We start from the raw sequence: 22408 nt of genomic DNA, 5'->3' as shown, positions 1-22408 counted from the left end.
ACCTTGTGTTAGGTGAAATATGGGGAGTTAACCATTTGTTTGCCGGCGTACATTTCCCACGAAAAACTCAAAAACAGAAATTTACCTCAGCCATGGAAAGTGATGTGCCAAGCGTCATATTTGCATATTAAGACCGAAAACTGATTTGCATGTTATTTCAGTGTCTTGTGTCACGTTCAGGCATCTGTCAAGCCCACTTAGATAGAAACAGCTTGTATAGTAGGAAAGTGTTTCTGTGCATATCTGACTGAAAATCTAGGTGCCCTTTTTTTTTTTTTTTTTTTTTTTAAAGCAAATTGTCCCCACTTCATGTTCTTTCTCTTCTGGCTTTGTATCTGAAAATGCTAAAGATGAGACTGAAATCTCGTGTCTTGTATAGTTGTTAATTTTTTAGGGGCCATTCATTTTTTACTATATTCTATTTATTTAATTTTAAAATATTAAAGAAAAATATTGACTCAATAACCGCATCATCCTGACATAAGCTGTTAACATTTTCATATTTGTTAATTTCCAATATCTCTTTTTCTTATATACTTACAGAGACAAACAGAATGGCACTCTTACATGTATTTTTGTATACATTTGTTATTATCAGAGTACATGTTCAGTCTCTTCAGTCATGTCCAACTCTTTGCAACCTATGGACAGTAGCCCTCCAGTCTCCTCTGTCCATAGGGTTCTCCAGGCAGGAATACTGGAGTGGGTTGCCATGCCCTCCTCCAGGGTATCTTCCCAACCCAGGGATCAAATCTACGTCTCCTGCATTATAGGCACATTCTTTACTGATGAGCCACAAAGGAAGATTACTATTTTAATGTCCCTCTTTTTTTAACATAATAATGACTAGAATTGTAAAACAATCTAAATATGTAAAAATAAGAAATTGATAAGGCCCTAGTAAATTAGAACCCTGGTCAAGGCCGGAGCCCTGGTAAGAAAAACACTAAGATGTTTGGTTGAGGATGGCTTTTCTGTGGGACAGTACATAGAAAGCAGTGCATTGTCATAACTCTTTCCTTCCTGGTGTTGGAAAAACTAGCCCTTTGCATTGTTCCAGGCAACCAAATAAAGATGAAATATCTTTACAGCCAAAGTCACTGCCAGGTACTAGTGAAGCACAGCGAAGACCAAGAACTGGTTTTGTTTGAAAACACAACCTTGAATAATAGTTCATCCCATTCGTGAAACTTCTATGTGTTGAGTCTTGTTGAGGTGAAACTTACCAATGGAAATAATGTCTTTTCATTGCCTTGCCTTTTGTTATGTCAAATCCCTTCTGCATAACACACAAAAAGCCTAATTAATGGAGCAAAGAAATGCAGGTAGGTTTTAGCTCTAGTGCTGTGGAAATAGTTTCTATTAGCTTTCTGTAGGAATCAATTTTCTGGGGATGTTATCACTTGCCACAAGGCCACTGGCTTTCTTCTTTAAGGGAGGCCTGCCTTGTTAAAGGATAAAAGTATGGAGAATATGGGAATCTGGAGAGAAAGAGCAGTGAAATGTGAACTATGAAACCGGTTGGCACGAGATCTTTGCTTTACCTTCTTCCTGACCCTGAGTATCTAGGGCTCCTGCTTTTCACCTTTCATATCAGCCTACCAAGTGGGAGAGCATCCATGGACATGCCGTTTTTGCTTGGAGCTCATCTAGGCAGGAAAACATAAGCAGGCTACTTCCTTCTGAATAACCAAACACGAGCTCTGCATTACTGTTTATCTTTGATGCCAAAGGCTAAATGTCAACAGTTTAACAATTTGGAGAGCCAGCATAGCATACCTTCACCAAATGTCATGTATATAAAAGTTTATAGTTTAAAAGACTGAGGAATTTTACATCTCTTGCTACAATAATTAATGTGAAATTCAAATAGATTAGATTAGATTGAAGTAATTTATCAACAAATAGGAGACTGAAGAGTTACTATTACTTTACAAACCTTCCACTTCCAAGAAGAAAATCCTCTTAGTTAGTGGTTTGTAAGTTGTCCCTCCTGGTAATTGTAATTATCATTGAAACACAATATTATGTTTAATATTTCATAAAGCTTCTTCATATGATTTAGATATTATTGTCTTCCAGTTTATAGATGAAAAAGTCTAATGGAGAAACAAATCCTTGGGGAATTGAAATGGTGCCCTAGACTTCAGGCCCAGGAATAAGGATGCTCAAAGTTGGGGCATTCTTGAAGTCACCCTGACACATGGGGATTGGGAGGGATGGTTGTGGAGGGAAGCCACTTTCTGCTCAGGCTGCATCACCATAATGCCCTGGTTTGCAAACTTGATGGGCCCTTAGTGCTACCTACCCCTTCCTCCTCTGTGACCCATCCTTTGCTTTAAATGTGAAGCAGGGTTAAGTGTTCAGCCCATCTTCTGCCCTTGGCCTGAAGGGGTGCTCCTTTGACTAAGCAGTGAGATGTTGAGCATCGAGTGTGATAATTCAGTGAGAGTCAGAAAGTAGAAGCAGCCTCAGGAAATTACAAACTGCAAACTTGACATAGTTAAATAGGGGGAGAAAAAAGAGCAAAAATATCAGAAATATATTTTTTCTGGCAGGCTTTCAGCTCCAAACCGGGGCTAATTCTACCTTTTGAAAGAAGATAATTTCAATGTTTCTTTTTTCAAGAACACATAATTGAAGTTATTTTCCCTCTGAGAGAAGGAACCTCTTGTACATCATTGCAAATGGACAAGAAAAATGAACAGCTCTGGTACCCAGAGTGATAGAGCATTCATTATCATGTAATCTCTCTGAATATCTTGGCTGCCTTTTCCTGGTGTCGTATCTGCCTGGGCGGTGCTTTTCTGGTAAGGTTAAGATTTTCACTAACTTCAAGTTACCCAGCCCTCTGTAAGTAGGAAATCAACATCAGGGAAGGACTCATGGAAGAAAAATAGCCCATGCTGAGGTCAGTATCAGAGAAACTCAGAGTCTAATATGATGACTGATTAGGTAGCCATTTTGTAACATGGATCCTTAGCACATGTTTTGAAATCATTAAACTGGTGATAACAAAGATTCAAGGAGGCAGGTATTCTCCTAGAGCTCTCTGCTGTTTGCACCTTAGTGTAGGCTGTTTACCATGCTTCCTTTTCTCTTTAGGAGGGACAGAATTCTGCTTTCTCTACTCAAGAAGGAGTGGTGGTAGGAAAGGGTGGTTAACCTTTGTATGTTCTTGATTTCATGCCCCATGTGTAGTGAAAGTTCTGTAGGCTGCAGAAACCCTGTGACCTGCCAGCTACTTAGTCAGATTCAGAATGCTGAATGAAGTTCTAGATTGTTTCAGGAGATGCTGACAAGTAGTTTAAGTCCTCCTGTAAGTGGAAATCTCTGTAATAATGAGGTTTCCACTTACTCAGTGTGTGTCTGTTTTTATAAACTACAAAGTATCCGTATATATGAATATCTGTGATTTCACTATAAGTATCTGTAATGATATGTGCCTTTCATATTATAGGCGCAAAAGTGTGATAGAGTTAGACTCAAAGGAATCTTTGAAAACACCATTTTACACATGAAGATACTGAGGTTCAGGGAATAGAAATGATTTGATCAGAATGACTGGACAAGTTAAAGATGGATCTAAGATTAGAGAGATAAATAGTTCTTTTGTACTTAATAGGTTTTGATGTAAGAAAATATAAAACATTTCAAATACAATGAAGTGCTATACAAATATGATAGATACTATCATTTGTGTTGTTCTTAATCTGGCAGAGGTTTTTTTTTCCCATTTATTTTTTTATTAGTTGGGGGCTAATTACTTTACAATATTGCAGTGGTTTTTGTCATACATTGACATGAATCAGCCATGGATTTACATGTATTCCCCATCCCGATCCCCCCTCCCACCTCCCTCTCTACCCGATCCCTCTGGGTCTTCCCAGTGCACCAGGCCCCAAGCACTTGTCTCATGCATCCCACCTGGGCTAGTGATCTGTTTCACCCTAGATTATATACATGTTTTGATGGCAGAGGTTTTTTTTTTTTTGCTCACCAAGCAGATTCTGTCCATGTGCATTTTGTTTGCAGAAACTGTCCTTATTTTTTCATAGTGTCATCCATAACCTTTACCGGGGGCCTAGATCCAAATTTGGCTACCATATTCATGTTAAGCCTTCCCTGAAATGATAAGTAGTTGGGCTCCTAGCAAGACAAGAACTATGGCAGAGAAGAGCCTGATGCAGATACTTGGACATTTTCTGTTTCCTGACACATTTGTGTCGGGGGAAAAAAAAAAAACCAACTTTTTTTCATATCTAAGGAAAACATTTTCATTGTAGAAAAATGGAAAATATAAATAAAATGACTGTAAACCACTGGCCCATCACTTTTTAACCATTAACCTCTTAGTGTATATCTTTCCAGCCTCCCTTCTGTAAGTTGGAGGCAGGCAAGCCTAGTCAATGGACGATTCTCCTCCAGGAGTGATCTCCCCTCCTTCCTATCTTTCATATGGCCATATCTAACTTCAAGGGAGAATGGAAAATAGTCTAGCTATGAGCTCATAAGGAAGGGGAAACACATTTTGGTGAGAAGTTAGCAAATTTACTTAGTAAATACCAGTTCTTTTAAGGTATATTAACCATTAAATTGCTCAGAAATAGCATGACATCTGGTTGCAATTTTTAAGGAATCATTGGCTTTGGTGTTTGAGGTGTTCACCAAAGACATACTTCAGAAGCATGACTTAAGTAAAGTCAACCCACCATTTTTAGTTCAGTTCAGTTCTGGTCAGTCACTCAGTCATGTCCAACTCTTTGTTACCCCATGGACTGCAGCACGCCAGACTTCCCTGTACATCACCAACTCCCAGAGCCTACACAAACTCACACCCATTGCGCCAGCGATGCCATCCAACCATCTCATCCTCTGTTGTCCCCTTCTCCTCCCACCTTAAATCTTTGCCAGCATGAGGGTCTTTTCCAATAAGTTGGTTCTTCGCATCAGGTGGCCAAAGTGTTGGAGTTTCAGCTTCAGCATCCATCTTTGCAATGAATATTCAGGGTGGATTTCCTTTAACATTGACTGGTTTGATCTCCTTGCAGTCCAAGAGAGTCTCAAGAGTCAACTCCAACACCACAGTTCAAAAGCATCAATTCTTTGCTGCTCAGCTTTGTTTATAGTCCAACTCTCACATCCATACATGACTACTGGAAAAACCATAACTTTGACTAGACAGATCTTTGTTGGTAAAGTAATGTCTCTGCTTTTTAATAAGCTGTCTAGGTTGGTCATAGCTTTTCTTCCAAGGTGCCAGCAAGCATCTTTTAATTTCATGGCTGCAGTCACCATCTGCAGTGATTTTTGAGCCCCCCAAAATAGTCTCTCACTGTTTCCATCACTTCCCCATCTGTTTGCCATGAAGTGATGGGACCAGATGCCATAATCTAAGTTTTCTGAATGTTGAGTTTTAAGCCAACTTTTTCACTCTCTTCTTTCACTTTCGTCAAGAGGCTCTTTAGTTCTTCTTCGCTTTCTGCCATAAGGGTGGTGTCATTTGCGTATCTGAGGTTATTGATTTTTCTCCCGGCAATCTTGATTCCAGCTTTTGCTTCATCCAGCCCAGAGCTTCACATGATGTACTCTGCATATAAGTTAAATAAGCAGGGTGACAATATGCAGTCTTGACATACTCCTTTCCCAATTTGGAACCAGTCTGTTGTTCCATGTCCAGTTCTAACTGTTGCTTCTTGACCTGCATACTGGAGGAACAGGATGGGGAGACCACTTTTCCCCCCACAAATTCATCAAAAGATCATTTGAATGCTGAGAGCGACTTCCACAAAACAGCTTCTGAACACTGGCAGAGGACACCAGGCACCCATAAAGGCAGCCCATTCTCTTTGAAAGGAGGTAGGACAAAATATAAAAGACCAAAAAAAGAGAGACCATTTTAAATCTCCTCAGTTCAGTTCAGTCGCTCTGTCATGTCTGACTCTTTGTGACCCCGTGGACTGCAGCACGCCAGGCTTCCCTGTCCATCACCAACTCCCAGAGCTTGCTCAAACTCATGTCCATCAAGTCGGTGATGCCATCTAACCATCTCTGATGGTTGTCTGTTGCCTGAAACAGTCTTGAGTTTGACCACAGTCCATTTCTCTAGCTTCATCCTAGTTCTGTTCTTCCTCTATTTCCTAACATTTTTGCTAATATTCATGGTGTTTTGTGTATATTGTTCTTGCAATAGCTTTACTTTTTTTTCTCCTTTTTTCTTTTTCTTTTTTTCTTTCTCCCTTTTTTCTTTCTTCCTTTCTTTCTTTCTCTCCCCCCTCCCTCTCTCCTTTGTTTTCCTTTTTTTTCACCTGGTGAAATCCAGTTTATCCTTTAATCTCAAACTAAATAGTCACCTCCTTTCTGGTACTGTTCTGCTATCTCAGAACACTGAATTCATACCTGTTTTTTTGTACTTACACTTTACTGTAATTGCCTATTTTCATGTCTCTCTCTTCCTAAACTGAGTTGTCAGAGGCATGAATCCTGAATAATTTGACTTTATAATGATAGTGCTTTGCACTTGGCATTTCCTTAGGAAAGGTATGTTAAGAGAATTTTGAAGGAGTTCTCTGAAGTTTACTTCTCAATAACTCATCTGTGGATCATGTCATTTTTTTTTCACCTTTGCTAGGAGGTCCAGGCATTTCAAAGAACACACATATTAGTGATTAATATTGATACTTATAAGAATGTCTTTTCCCTAGAAAAGATTAAAGACTGTGTTTATACTTGTTTTGCAGTGCTTTTGTTTCACTATTTAGCAGTAAGCCTCCACTCTGAAAGACATGTTTGCTTATTAAATAATACAATCAGTAGATTAAAATCCAAATGACTAGAGAATAATAGAGCTAGTAGTGCTCGGAGACAACAATGTCGAAGCCCAGAGAGGTTTTGAAGTGGAGCCGAAATACACCTGGTCTCAGTCAGGGCTCTGTTATCTTTCAGAGCTGGTACTTCACACAAGGTTGCTCAGTTACCTTCTCTGAGCCTCAGTTTCCTCATCCATAAAAAGGGATCATATATCACAAAAGCCTGTTGTATAAACATTGGAGATTACATATATGTGAAAGCAGGCACTTTGAGAATGGTCATATAGATACAAGGAATTATTATGTCACAATGAGTATACCGCTGATACTATTCACATTTCTACTTTTGAAGACATAAAAAAACAAAAAATGCATCACATACCTTGCCAGCCCTCTCTCACCCCTACTTGAAAATTTTCAATTGTGGTCTATTGCCCAGACACAATTTTAGAAACTGCTTATTAAAAAAAAAAAAAAGATGAATCAGACAGTTATTAATTTTCCCTAGGATGTGTTGAGTTCCAAGCAAGATAGAAATTGAAAGGAGTCACTTCATCCCAATGAGAAAAGTACTATAAACTACTGCTTTGAGACTTGAGCCCTGAAGAAAGCCCTGAGCTGTATTTTTCTGAGTATGAGACACAACTGGGTCTATGGCCATACCACCCTGAATGCTCCCGATCTCGTCTGATCTCGGAAGCTAAGCAGGGTCGGGCCTGGTTAGTACTTGGATGGGAGAGACAGCTGGGAGGAACCTGAGGTTTTACCAGTATGTTTCCACAGATGTTGAGCATTACCCACTGGAGACAGCATATGTGGAGAGCTCTATAGCCAAATAAGGCCCAGAAACACTGAAAGAAATGATCTCTTGGGGTCTTTAGTCATAAGAAGAAAGAAAGATAGTCTTAAGTCATGTCTAACTCTTGCGACCCCATGGACTGTAGACTGCCAGGCTCCACTGTCCATGGGATTCTCCAGGCAAGAATACTGGAGTGGGTTACCATTTCCTTCTCCAGGGGATCTTCCCAAGTCATGAATTGAACCCAGGTCTCCCACGTTGCAGGCAGATTCTTTACCAACTGAGCTATGTGGGAAAATACTCTATTAATAAGAAATACTAGGATTCCAGGATAGCCATTATATGAGATTATAATTTAAAAGAAAAGAACCTTTCCAAATGTGTTACTTCAGAAACAGTATCAAAAACAAATAGGAAGAAGTATTTGTAGAATAAAAGAAATAATAGACACATTTTTTACCCCTCAAAATCGGTGAAACACTGACATGGTAAGTACTTTGAAATTAGACCTCTGCTTGAAATGTATGTTCTTAAAGGTAGAATCTGAACTGCTGGCTAAGATTTACAGAGGACAAACTTGGTTTTCTTTCTTTGTTTAAATGAAAAGGAGAGCAATGAGATATTAGGGCCAACCAATGATAAATTGTGTCCATTTTCTGAAGGTTGGGCTGGAAACAGGAATTATTAGATTTTCTTTACTAGCTGTTGATTTAAATTAAAACAGCCACCACCATTAATATTTCATACTTTTCTAGCATTTTTCTCTCTGGAAAGTAATGTTTGGTTTAAAAAAATGCATAGAGTTTTAGAGCCAGGTGATACCAAATTTGGTGTGTAAGTTCTCTCTTAATTGCAAGAAAAGGATATAGATAATTTTCCTATCTCATCTTCATTGCTGTCACCTGTATGGGGATAGTCCTCTCCCTCTGAGGCAGGTAGGGGGATCCAGAGTTCCTTTGTTACCATGGCTTGAAAGTAGTAGTTAAGCTCTATTTAGCATGAAAATCAAGTTGCCTACATGAGTCCTCAGTCACATCAGTTGTGTCCAACTCTTTGTGAACCCATGGACTGTAGCCCACAAGGCTCCTCTGTCTATGGGATTTTCCTGGCAAGAATACTGGAGTGGGTTGCCCCTCCACCAGGGGATCATCCTGATCCAGGGATCGAACCCACGTCTCCTGTGTCTCCTGCATTGCAGACAGATTCTTTACCACTGAGCTACCAGGAGAAGCCCAGGAATCAAGTTATCTTCATTCTCACAAGTACTGTGAGGTAGCATTCCCAAGCCCATTTTACGGGAGAAGATCTGAGGTTCAGAAAGGTTCACAGGCTCACTTTGGTGAAGCTCTATCTCCAACCATAATGCATTGCTATGCCATATAGTCCTTCACTGTCACTGGCCACAGTAACTTTATGTTCTTCTATGAATATTTCTGTAAAACTTTCCTAAAAGTTGATAGCAAAAATGAGCGATTTGAAACTTAACAATACTAGCAGATCCCTCCAATGTTCATATCTGCATGTATTCCCACCAATATTGTGTGCTTTTTGTAAAGAATCATCTGTATGTGTTTCTCACCCTCACTGGACTCAAGTCCTCTCAAAGGCAAAGACTGTGTCTTAACACATTTTTATGCTTGTGGAGGGTACACAAATAGACCCTGTAAGAACGTGTGGATAAACTAATAAGCAAAAGAAATGTGAATGGGTCAAGAGCTTCTTTAACCTCACACTAACTCTGTAGGAAAGACATTGTTTGCAGTTTAGAGGAGGCCCTGAGATTAATATTTAATGTTTCTAGGATAAATGAGTAACTCTAAGATGGGCTCTTGTCCTGGCTTTACCTTAGTTAGCCCTGCCCTGGTCTTTTGGGGCATCAATTTCTTTACCTCACAATGAGTAGTGACGTACTGATTCTGCAGGTGCCAGATGAATGATAATTATAGAGTAAAAGGTCAAATAGGTACCAATCAACAATTTCACATATATTTAGTTTAGAAGGCATTTCATGCCTTAAACATAACATAAATAATTAATAGCCCTCTTGGTTGTTGAAATAAATTCTGGTACTATTACAATAATGAAACTTTTCTACAGGGATATATACTTCAAGGGATTTTCACATCCAAGAACTCATTTGGTGTAGTGAAGACAATGGGTGAGTGAATATGCAGCTTCAAATTTTGTTGAACTGATTCTTGTAAACTATTCATGAAAGGAAAAACTTGGTCGACAATTTTAAGACCGGATAAGCATCAAGGAACTGCATTCCCTATCTCAGTTCTTTCCCTTGGCCACAGGGAACATCATCACCATTATTTCTAAACTTATAACAGTCTTTCTGTAGATGTCAATTAGGTCTAGCTGGTTTCACCCCAAAACAATCAACTTCACCTTTTTCTCAAGTGCACACGGAACCTTCTCCAGAATAGATCACATCCTGGGCCATAAATCTAGTCTTGGTAAATTCAAAAAAATTGAAATCATTCCAGTCATCTTTTCTGACCACAGTGCAGTAAGATTAGATCTCAATTACAGGAGAAAAATTATTAAAAATTCAAACATATGGAGGCTAAACAACATGCTTCTGAATAACCAACAAATCATAGAAGAAATCAAAAAAGAAATCAAAATATGCATATAAATGAATGAAAATGAAAACACAACAACCCAAAACCTATGGAACACTGTAAAAGCAGTGCTAAGGGGAAGATTCATAGCATTACAGGCCTACCTCAAGAAACAAGAAAAAAGTCAAATAAATAACCTAACTCTACACCTAAAGCAACTAGAGAAGGAAGAAATGAAGAACTCCAGGATTAGTAGAAGGAAAGAAATCTTAAAAATTAGGGCAGAAATAAATGCAAAACAAACTAAAGAGACCATAGTAAAAATCAACAAAGCTAAAAGCTGTTTTTTTGAAAATTTAAACAAAATTGACAAACCATTAGCAAGACTCATTAAGAAACAAAGGGAGAAGAACCAAATTAACAAAATTAGAAATGAAAATGGAGAGATCACAACAGACAACACTGAAATACAAAGGATCATAAGAGACTACTACCAGCAGCTCTATGCCAATAAAATGGACAACTTGGAAGAAATGGACAAGTTCTTAGAGAAGTATAACTTTCCAAAACTGAACCAGGAAGAAATAGAAGATCTTAACAAACCCATCACAAGCAAGGAAATCGAAACTATAATCAGAAATCTTCCAGCAAACAAAAGCCCAGGACCAGTTGGCTTCACAGCTGAATTCTACCGAAAATTTAGAGAAGAGCTAACACCTATCTTACTCAAACTATTCCAGAAAATTGCAGAAGAAGGTAAACTTCCAAACTCATTCTATGAGGCCACCATCACCCTAATTCCAAAACCAGACAAAGATGCCACAAAGAAAGAAAACTACAGGCCAATATCACTGATGAACATAGATGCAAAAATACTTAACAAAATTCTAGCAAACAGAATCCAACAATATATTAAAAAAATCAAACACCATGACCAAGTGGGCTTTATCCCAGGAATGCAAGGATTCTTTAATATCCGCAAATCAATCAATGTAATACACCACATTAACAAATTGAAAGATAAAAACCATATGATTATCTCAATAGATGCAGAAAAAGCCTTTGACAAAATTCAACATCCATTTATGATTAAAACTCTCCAGAAAGCAGGAATAGAAGGAACATACCTCAACATAATAAAAGCTATATATGACAAACCCACAGCAAGCATCACCCTCAATGGTGAAAAATTGAAAGCATTTCCCCTGAAATCAGGAACAAGACAAGGGTGCCCACTCTCACCACTAGTATTCAACATAGTTTTGGAAGTTTTGGCCACAGCAATCAGGGCAGAAAAAGAAGTAAAAGGAATCCAGATAGGAAAAGAAGAAGTGAAACTCTCTCTGTTTGCAGATGACATGATCCTCTACATAGAAAACCCTAAAGACTCTACCAGAAAATTACTAGAGCTAATCAACGAATACAGTAAAGTTGCAGGATATAAAATTAACACACAGAAATCTCTTGCATTCCTATACACTAACAATGAGAAAACAGAAAGAGAAATTAAGGAAACGATACCATTCACCATTGCAACAAAAAGAATAAAATACTTAGGAGTATATCTACCTAAAGAAACAAAAGACCTATACATAGAAAACTATAAAACACTGATGAAAGAAATCAAAGAGGACACAAACAGATGGAGAAATATACCGTGTTCATGGATTGGAAGAATCAATATTGTCAAAATGGCTATACTACTCAAAGCAATCTATAGATTCAATGCAATCCCTATCGAACTACCAACGGTATTTTTCACAGAACTAGAACAGATAATTTCACAATTTGTATGGAAATACAAAAAACCTCGAATAGCCAAAGTAACCTTGAGAAAGAAGAATGGAACTGGAGGAATCAACCTGCCTGACTTCAGACTATACTACAAAGCCACAGTCATCAAGACAGTATGGTACTGGCACAAAGACAGAAATATAGATCAATGGAACAGAATAGAAAGCCCAGAGATAAATCCACGAACCTATGGTCACCTTATCTTCGACAAAGGAGGCAAGGATATACAATGGAAAAAAGACAGCCTCTTTAACAAGTGGTGCTGGGAAAACTGGTCAACCACCTGTAAAAGAATGAAACTAGAACACTTTCTAACACCATACACAAAAATAAACTCAAAATGGATTAAAGATCTAAATGTAAGACCAGAAACTATAAAACTCCTAGAGGAGAACATAGGCAAAACACTCTCCGATATAAATCACGGCAGGATCCTCTATGACCCACATCCCAGAATTTTAGAAACAAAAGCAAAAATAGACAAATGGGACCTAATGAAGCTTAAAAGCTTTTGCACAACAAAGGAAACTATAAGCAAGGTGAAAAGACAGCCCTCAGATTGGGAGAAAATAATAGCAAACGAAGCAACAGACAAAGGATTAATCTCAAAAATATACAAGCAACTCCTCCAGCTCAACTCCAGAAAAATAAATGACCCAATCAAAAAATGGGCCAAAGAACTCAACAGACATTTCTCCAAGGAAGACATATAGATGGCAAAAAAACACATGAAAAGATGCTCAACATCACTCATTATCAGAGAAATGCAAATCAAAACCACAATGAGGTACCATTACATGCCAGTCAGAATGGCTGCTATCCAAAAGTCTACAAGCAATAAATGCTGGAGAGGATGTGGAGAAAAGGGAACCCTCTTACACTGTTGGTGGGAATGCAAATTAGTACAGCCACTATGGAAAACAGTGTGGAGATTTCTTAAAAAGCTGGAAATAGAACTGCCATATGACCCAGCAATCCCACTTCTGGGCATACACACCGAGGAAACCAGATCTGAAAGAGACACGTGCACCCCAATGTTCATCGCAGCACTGTTTATAATAGCCAGGACATGGAAGCAACCTAGATGCCCATCAGCAGACGAATGGATGAGGAAGCTGTGGTACATATACACCATGGAATATTACTCAGCCATTCAAAAGAATTCATTTGAATCAGTTCTAATGAGATGGATGAAACTGGAGCCCATTATACAGAGCGAAGTAAGCCAGAAAGATAAAGACCATTACAGTATACTAACACATATATATGGAGTTTAGAAAGATGGTAATGATAACCCTATATGCAAAACAGAAAAAGAGACTCAGATGTATAGAACAGACTTGTGGACTCTGTGGGAGAAGGCGAGGGTGGGATGTTTCAAGAGAACAGCATCAAAGCATGTATATTATCTAGGGTGAAACAGATCACCAGCCCAGGTTGGATGCATGAGACAAGTGCTCGGGCCTGGTGCACTGGGAAGACCCAGAGGGATCGGGTGGAGAGGGAGGTGGGAGGGGGGACCGGGATGGGGAATACATGTAAATCCATGGCTGATTTGTGTCAATGTATGACAAAAACCACTGCAATGTTGTAAAGTAATTAGCCTCCAGCTAATAAAAATAAATGGAAAAAAAAATAAGTCTTTCTGTTTTTAATACTTTGATTGAAGAAAATGGAAATGGTCAAAGTTAAAATATAGGCAAAGGAAAATATAAGAAATTCCCTCTTATTAACATAGTGCGAGCTATTTTGCATCTGGTAGACTCTTGGCTGATCACCTCAAGTATTCTTTCACTTGACCTTTGATTCCCTCACATTGCTTTCATTCAGGCGCATCCATCTATTGAACACCAATCCAGTGTTTAATGCTGGTGATTTACTTTCTCATTTGATATGTTTGTTTGCAGTGCAGGAGTGGTCTGGTGGGGTCGGGGTTGGGGGCACTTAACCTCCTTAACTGGAACACAAGTTCCTTCACATTCTGGACCCCATGTATCCAATAATATTCATCTTCTTTCTTATCTCAGGCTTTACATATGGTCTCAAAATATACAACTGCCTGGAGCTCCTTAAGCCACCTGTTTTTTTCCTCACCTGAATGTAAGATATTTCAACCCGTATGTTTCCTCTCCTTCAGCTGAATAAGTCCTAACCTGTGTTGACACTTCTCCCCTGGAATTCTTCCTCTCATACCAGAGTCCCCTTTGTGCCCCAGTTGGGCACTTTCTACAATTCTTTATCATTAATTATTAGGGTGCCTATATCTCTCACTTGACTGTAGGCTGAGTAAGGGAAGAGACTGAATATATTCATCTTTTTTTTTTTACAAATATACAACTGGCACATAGTGACTGCTTACAATTGTTGAATGAAATACAGCTCTATTCTTTGTAAACATGAATTTCTAAAGCCTGACAGATGTCTTATCTAGATAAGGCAAGTGAATAAATAGGTACCTCCAGGTCAGACCCTGAGTACTTGATAAAACCAATCAATCCTAAACCCAGGCCTTCTAATAACCTTGTCCAGTGCAAACACTACCTGGCTGCCTTGGTTGATGTCTAGATTGCCCTGAAAGAACTCTGTGCTTTCTGCCTTTCAGGGTGGACAAACAGGGTCCATGGGACCTCCAGCGGCACCCTCCTCATTCCGCCCTGAAGATGAGCTCGAGCACCTGACCAAGAAGATGCTGTATGACATGGAAAATCCACCCGCCGATGAATACTTTGGTGAGTGAGGTCTAGGATTGACTTCTGAAGTAAAGGTTCTGTTCTGTTTTCCTTAATCAGTATTTAGGAATAGTATCAACTCCACTGATAGAGGCTTTGATCTTGATGCATTGGAGTTGGTACACATGTGCACACACCTGAGTGTTCTGGAAACTGCTTTGTGAAACTGCTGTAAATGTGATATCTGTTTAGCTTGGATTAAAATTTCAGGAGTTATGCAGAGTTTCTTGAATTCAAATTTTACTTTAAACATTTAATATTTGGCAATTTATTAGCTTCTCATTAGGCAGAGATGGGGTTTCTGTGTGGGTTCAGGGAAATAGAAGATGTTCATTTACAAGATGGGGAATTGAGTGGTATCTAAACTCTTTGCTCTTAATTATTTTTTCCCTATTTAGGAAGAGTTTATCTCTTTGTTTTTGTTTTGTTTTGTTTTGTTTTACTTCTCCTCAAAACCTGTGAATAATTATCAATGGTTAATGCATCCAGTCCATTAGTGTAATATCAATTTATAAATTATATGCCAATTATGAAGTATTAAAAATACATAACCTGTCCTCAAGGAGGTTGGAATTATTCAGAAAAGACAAAAAAAGCACACAAATAATTGCTAGTTTAGGTATACTAGGTAGAGTTATAAGAGGGACTTAGGTCAAATGTTATAAAATGTAAAAGCTCTCTGCATCAAGAACATCAGGAATGTTTTTGAGAAGAATTAATGGTTCTTGAACCTGGACTTGTTAAAGCAGTGCCTTTCAAATTTTCCGTTTCCTCTCTAATCTGTTGGAGATCAATATCTCCACAGAGTATAATTAAAATTAGTTACTAAGAAAATGAAATAAAAAGAATACAAACTGGAGGACAGAGTTTTAGCATTATTATATTTAACAGGAACAAATTATTAAGCTGCTATAATATTTTATAAATACTGTCTGCTTCTGAACTTCTCTCTTTACAGAGTGTCTCAGTCAACTAGGCATCCATCCACCATTCTGAGTAACCCTGCTCTAAGAACTTCTAGAGAGAGGCTATTACATTTGGGGAGCAGCAGGAACAAAGGCTGGAGAAGGCAATGGCAACCCACTCCAGTACTCTTGCCTGGAAAATCCCATGGACAGAGGAGCCTGGTAGGCTGCGGTCCATGGCATCGCTAAGAGTCGGACACGACTGAGCGGCTTCACTTTTTCACTTTTCACTTTCATGCATTGGAGAAGGAAATGGCAACCCACTCCAGTGTTCTTGCCTGGAGAATCCCAGGGACAGCGAAGCCTGGTGGGCTGCCGTCTATGGGGTCGCACAAAGTCAGACACGACTGAAGCGACTTAGCAGCAGCAGCAGCAGGAACAAAGGCAGAGAGGTGGGAAAATTGCCCAGGACTCTTACTTATTCACATATTTTCTATTTTTATGTCTTCCCACTTCTTATTTGAGAATATTTAATAACAGGTAAACTGGGGGCACTGATCCAAACCCACATCATAAATGGACTGGATTAAAATATGAAAAATGTGGCATTTATTTGTATTCAGGAGACAGTGTATCTTAGCTAAAAGAGCATAATAGTGGGAATAAAGAGTCATTCTGATTCCTTTTCTTCCTTCCACCAGCTAAACATATTGGCCTGTTCCTCCACTGCCTCATTTCCTTTTCCCAAATCAAGAGTGTGAAGCAAATGTTATTTAGTGTTTCTTTCATAGTAAGTTCACTATAGAAACAACATTAATGCAGAGAAGTGTACAAAGCTAAAAGTTAAATATAAGTTGATAGAGATTAGCATGAGTGCATCTTTGCGCTATCTGCTCAGTCACTTCGGTCGTGTCCAGCCCTGTGGACTGTCGCCTGCCAGGCTCCTCTGTCCATGGGATTTGTGAGGCAACAATACTGAAGTGGATTGCCATGCCCCCCTCCAAGAAGTCTTCCCAACCCAGCGATTGAACTCACATCTCCTGTGTCTCCCGCATTGCAGGTGGATTCTTTACCCACTGAGCCACCTGGGAAGCCTAGCACAAATGTATAGAGAATAGTATTTTTTTAAAAATTCTCTAGTTATATTGAAATACACTAAAAGTATATCATGCTCTTGTCATTGATATGGGAGAAGATCTTATATTGCAACCTAAGATAATGTTTGAAAAAAGTTTATTAAAAGTGAAAAATAAGGCCCTTTATTATTTGTATTAAGGTATATCAAAAACAAAAAAGCTAACATGCCATGTACGTATGCTTCAATTATCATAGCAACAAAATAGATAGAAATAAACAACATTGACCATAGGTTGTGACTGTATTAATGAATATATAATAAGTACTCTGGGAAACATTTAATTAAATATTATCTTTGCCTTCAAGAACTATCCTAGCTCTACTACTTTCTAGCTTAGACAATGCAAACAAATTGTTTACTGTCTACATCATTTTGTTTTGCTTTATTTATAACATGGAAATAGTGGCTGTTTTATACTGTTACTGTGAGTATTGAATGAAATATTTATAGAAAACACTTAGTCAAGTTCTTGGCATGTAGAAATATACTCAATAATCAAAGTTATCCCATGCTTTACTTAAGAAAACAAGATATGCCCATTAAAAATCCATTAATAATGCTTGATTTAAAATTAAGTTCCAAGCAAAACTAGAACATATGTCACCAACTGATAAATAATAATTGCCAAATGAATGTTACAAACCACAAGAGGGAATGTGGAATAATGATTAAGTTTTATTGAGTGCTTACAATATGGCAGGACTATTATATGCCATGTACTTTATAAGAATTTGTTCATTTCACCCTTACAGAAAAAACTATAATCCTGTGAAGTAAATGGTATTATTATTTCCAGATTAGAAAACTATGGCTCAGAAATGTTAAGTAATCTGCCCAATGTCTACAGCTAATAAGTTGCAGGAGTGGATTAGAATCCAAAATCCAGGTCTATACATTTTTTTTTTCTTCTAAAAGCTTTTCCCACAGCTTTATTGAAGTACACAAAGAACTTCACATAATTAATGTATATAATTTGGTGGATTTGGATGTATGGATACACATGTTTTGCCATCACAGCAATTCAGGTAATAAACACATCCATCCCTTCCAAAGTTTAGTCTGGATATTTAGGAAAGGTTTTATGGAGGAGATTAGCTTTTGACAAATGGAAAATAAGAGAAGATATTCTCTTCTATGTTTGTGTTAAGTCACTTCAGTCTTGTCTGACTCTTGGTGACCCTATGAACTGTAGCCTGCTAAGCTCCTCTGTCCATGGGATTCTTCAGGCAAGAATACTGGTGTGGGTTGCCATTTCATCCTCCAGGGTTGTTCTTGATCCAGGGATCAAACTTGTATCTCCTGTTTCTCCTGCACTTGCTGGCAGGTTCTTTACCACAAGTACCACCAAGTAGATAGAATGAGCAAAATATAAATTGAGCCCAGGATGATTTAAGGAAAATTACTTTCTATGAAAAACATCCACCAATGAACAGCCTATTATGTGCAGGCTAGTCTGCTGGGTAGGTGTTAAATGCACATAAAACAATATAGACATGGGTCTTATATTTAAAGAAGCTTATTGTCTAATAGTGGAGAAGGCAATGGCAACCCACTCCAGTGTTCTTGCCTGGAGAATCCCAGGAAGGGCAGAACCTGGTGTGCTGCTGTCTATGGGGTTGCACAGAGTTGGACACGACTGAAGTGACTTAGCAGCAGCAGCATTGTCTAATAGAGGAGATGTGTACAGTGTTGTGGCATTTAATTATAAGGCAAGGCAGAAAGTGACAAGTAACTTATTCAAAGTTCAGCCAAATTCCTTTGAGAGTATAGAAGAAAGAGAGAGCAAATTATGAGGCAGGAATGTAAAGTGTTTATAGAGTAGATAAACTTTCAGTTGTTTTTTAAATTATGGTAATAGAGCCTTGGAGGTGCAATGATAATAGAGAAGTGATGTCATTTCTGATGAGTAGAATTTTAACATAAAAGGGAATAAAATCACTGGAGTGAAGCATCCATGTGGGAAGGAACAAGATATTGGGAATAAGGTTGGAGAGGTGGGCTGGAACCAATAGCCTAAAGACCAAGTATTTTATCTTATGTAATGAGTCCCACAAGTTGAGATAAAAGGTTATGAGAACTATTTCATGAAATGTGGTTAAGACTATGGTTTCCAAAGTCAGAATGCCTTTTCTACCTCTTATGGTAGGTAAAAGCAGGAAGCAAAGGATGAGTAAACAGGACTGTGGTTTACTCTTCTACTCCTTAAACATTAAATATTTCCCAAGCACATTGTCCACTGCTGCCTCTGTGCTGGGTGCTAGGGACAACCAGATGCAGGATCTCTGCCCTCAGGGGACCCACAAGTTCCTGGGAAGGATGGGCGAGAGGCAAGCATGTTAGGGATATCAGTGTGGCAAGGGGTAAAGCACTTGGGTCTGCCAGAGACTCTATGTGAGCATACAAGACAAAGTCTGTCTGAAGATAAGGGGAGGAAGGCTATGTGTCATGTGTTTGCAACAGAAGGGCCTGACCCAAGAGAGATGAATAAGAGTCATCTCTTGTTCTCTATCAGAATTTTACCTTAGTTCCAAACTGGACTGGAAATAGCATTGTTAATCACCACCTTAAAAGAATTTCTCTCCTGCATTAACATTGCCAGCCTCACCTCAGCTGCTCACTTTTTCTATCACTTTGCCTATTTAATGCTGAAATTTTCATTGGCACTATAGCTGATTTGCTAAAGGTCATAAAGAGCTTTCATGTCAAAGATCTATTAGATTATGAGCTATACCAGTGAGTGACAGGGAACAAAATGTAAATAAATGGCATCAATGGAAAAGGTTCCCCTGTGGTCATGTTGGGTTTTTCTCTGTGCAACTGTTAGTTTCTTTTTCCTTAAGTGGAATAATTTATGAATATATTTGGTTTTTTGTTTTGTTTTGTTTTTCATTATGGAGTTTCCCATCAGTCTTAGTGTGTTTTCTTTATTTGAAGAACTATAATTATGGTATGTTCAGAGTAGGGGAGGGATATCAAAAGGTCACCTCACGGATGGCTTGAGTACAAAGGAGAAAAGATACCTTCACAAATAGAGTTTGGAAACTTTCTTAATCCAAATGATGAAACTTAGCATCACCAGTACTGGGACAAAGTGACATGTGCCAGCTGATATGATGTAGTAGAAAGTATACAACATTGTCTATGTAATAGCCTTGCTGAAATATGTAACCTGAATCTAACCATTAGGAAATAGACAAATTTAGATGATATGCCATTCTTAAAGGCAGTTGTCTTGAATTCTTTAAAAATGTCAGTGTTATGAGAGGCTATTTAAGATTAAAAAAGATGAAAAATACATGTCATTCAAATGCAGGGCATACATCTTGATTGGATCTGAATCAAAAAACAGGGCATTTGGGGAGAGGTTAGAGAAATTTAAATATGAACTATATATTAGATAATAATACATCAGTGTAAATTTTGTGGGTATGGTAATGGCATTGGTATTATAAGACAGTATCCTTGTTGTCAGGAGCAAATGTTGAAGTATTTAGAGTGAACCGTCATTATGTCAGCAAATTATTTTGAAACAAGGTAGATAGATGTAAAGATACTGTGAGGAGGGCAGACTCATTTCAGATTATAACAACTAGAGATAATATATCTACACAGTGCACCCTTTCTCCCCCCAAAAGTATTGAAGCCTGCCACAGATGAATTATTTTTATATGCATGCCGTGTGGCATGTAGGATCTTAGTTCCCTAACCAGGGATCAAATCCGTGCTCCCTGGTGTGGAAGCAATAGAGCCCTAACTATGGGACCACTAGGGAAGTGCCATAAATGAATTACCTTAACACTCCCTCCTTGGGCAGGAGGAATAGAGAGTCATTCCTGTGTCTTCTCAATTTGACTGTTTGAAAATTCCTCTTTCTTATGTATCTGTTTCTTTATTTTCTACTGGACACATATCCTTTCTATTGTTGGTGAGATGATAAGCCTTGTGGTGGTGATGACCAAAGCTGATGTTTACCTAAAGCTCTCCAAGTTTAAAAAGGCTATTCACAGTCATGGTCTGACTGATAGACCTGGTCATGACCTGATGCAAAGAGCCAACTCATTGGAAAAGACCTTGATGCTGGGAAAGATTGAGGGTAGGAGGAGAAGGGGGCGAAAGAGGATGAGATGGTGGGATTGCATCACAGACTCAATGGACATGAGTTTGAGCAAACTCTGGGAGACAGTGAAGGACAGGGAAGCTTGGCGTGCTGCAGTCCATGGGTTTGCAAAGAGTCAGACATGACTGAGCAACTGAACAACTACAATAAAAATGATGTTTTTACTTTTCTGATGAAGAAACCGAGATTGAGAGAGACTCAATGAGTTCAAGTTACACAGCATAACTTTTAGGATTTGGACCTACTCGTCTCTTCTTAAGCTCATTCTGATTTGTTACCATTGCAAAAAGATGTGAGCTGTCCCTGTAGTTAACTACTCCTGTCTCTTATCATTCTTTGCCAGGGCTTCTGTAGCTCTGACTTCATTGTCACTAGCAATATACTGTAACTGTCTTTAACTCCTTAATTAACTGGTGTGACTCAGATACATACTCTGGAGAGATAGCCCACCTAATACCACTCTATCAACCACATGAGTTGACTGTTGACCTCGGAGGAAGCAAATCACTGATAGCTACAACTCATCTTGTTTTCTCAAGCCATTTCTTGATAAAATATTACAAGCTCGAACCTTCCACTGATCTCAGCTGATTTTTTTATGATTTCGTCTGAAAAGGTGCTAGTTTTAGTGTTCCATTGCCCCTTCTTTTCCATCTTCATCAAAAATTGTAATTGTTACATTACAGTATTAGCTAAATGCTACCAAAGACGAATCTTAAGAGAGCAGTATGATCAGTCCAGATCTTTGAAGGGAAGATAGCCTCTCATGTTCTGAACATGTTGCATCTACCGGACTTGAATTTTGGCTATATCAGATTCCCAAGTGTCTTTCTATTAGCAGGGGTGTAGTTGAATAGGCCTTGAACAGGCCTTGAACACTATTTCGTAGGGAGAGAGAGGAAATATGGAAGAAAGTTGAAGATAGGCGAAGGTCTCTTTTAATTCAGTTAACCACACAACAGATCCTTAGCTCCAATCATTTGCAAGACTGCAGGCCTTGGTTCAAGTGCTTGCATCTTGGAGCAACCTGTTTCCCTGGGCAACTAGAAGACCATGTTTATGCTAGAAGAGACTCTCAGTGCCACGGGTAGATACACAGAAAGAACAAGGGGTAATGAACTATAAATTACTATAATTTAAGGTGAAGTTCAGAACTTAAAATAGAGGGAGGATTTTTAAAACAGATATTGAAATTAATGAGGGAGAAAGTTATTGCTAGAAAATTGTGGAACTTAACAGGGCTAGTGGCCAGCATTGGAGCTTATATGTGTGTGCTAAATCACTTCAATCCTGCCCAACTCTTTGCAACTCTGTAGACCAGAGCCCACCAGGTGCCTTTGTCCATGGGATTTCCTAGGCAAGAATATTGGAGTGGGTTGCCATTTCCCCCTCCAGGGGATCTTGCTGACCCAGCGATTGAACCCACAACTTTTATGTCGCCTATATTGGCAGATGGGATCTTTACCACCAGTGCCACCTGGAAAGCCCTAATTGGAGCTTATATTTTTCAGATATTTTTGAGGGGGAAATGTAAAGGACAGTTGAGT

The 22408-nt window shown here is 38.6% G+C and overlaps 1 protein-coding gene across 12 annotated transcripts in view; it reads left to right on the top strand.

Moving 5' to 3' along the window:
• The window catches only part of LPP (LIM domain containing preferred translocation partner in lipoma), a 719231-nt gene that overhangs the window by 518260 nt on the left and 178563 nt on the right, over positions 1-22408 (top strand). For all 12 annotated transcript variants that reach the window (XM_070466247.1, XM_070466252.1, XM_070466251.1 and 9 more), the window contains one exon: positions 14575-14701. In XM_070466247.1, the coding sequence (XP_070322348.1) occupies positions 14575-14701 (127 nt within the window). The remainder of the gene's footprint in view (positions 1-14574; positions 14702-22408) is intronic.

The sequence above is a fragment of the Odocoileus virginianus genome, chromosome 4, assembly GCF_023699985.2.
Source record: "Odocoileus virginianus isolate 20LAN1187 ecotype Illinois chromosome 4, Ovbor_1.2, whole genome shotgun sequence".
NCBI classification, from domain to species: domain Eukaryota; kingdom Metazoa; phylum Chordata; class Mammalia; order Artiodactyla; family Cervidae; genus Odocoileus; species Odocoileus virginianus.
Note: the sequence above shows the minus strand (reverse complement) of the source record. Positions and strands in the feature narration are given on the sequence as shown.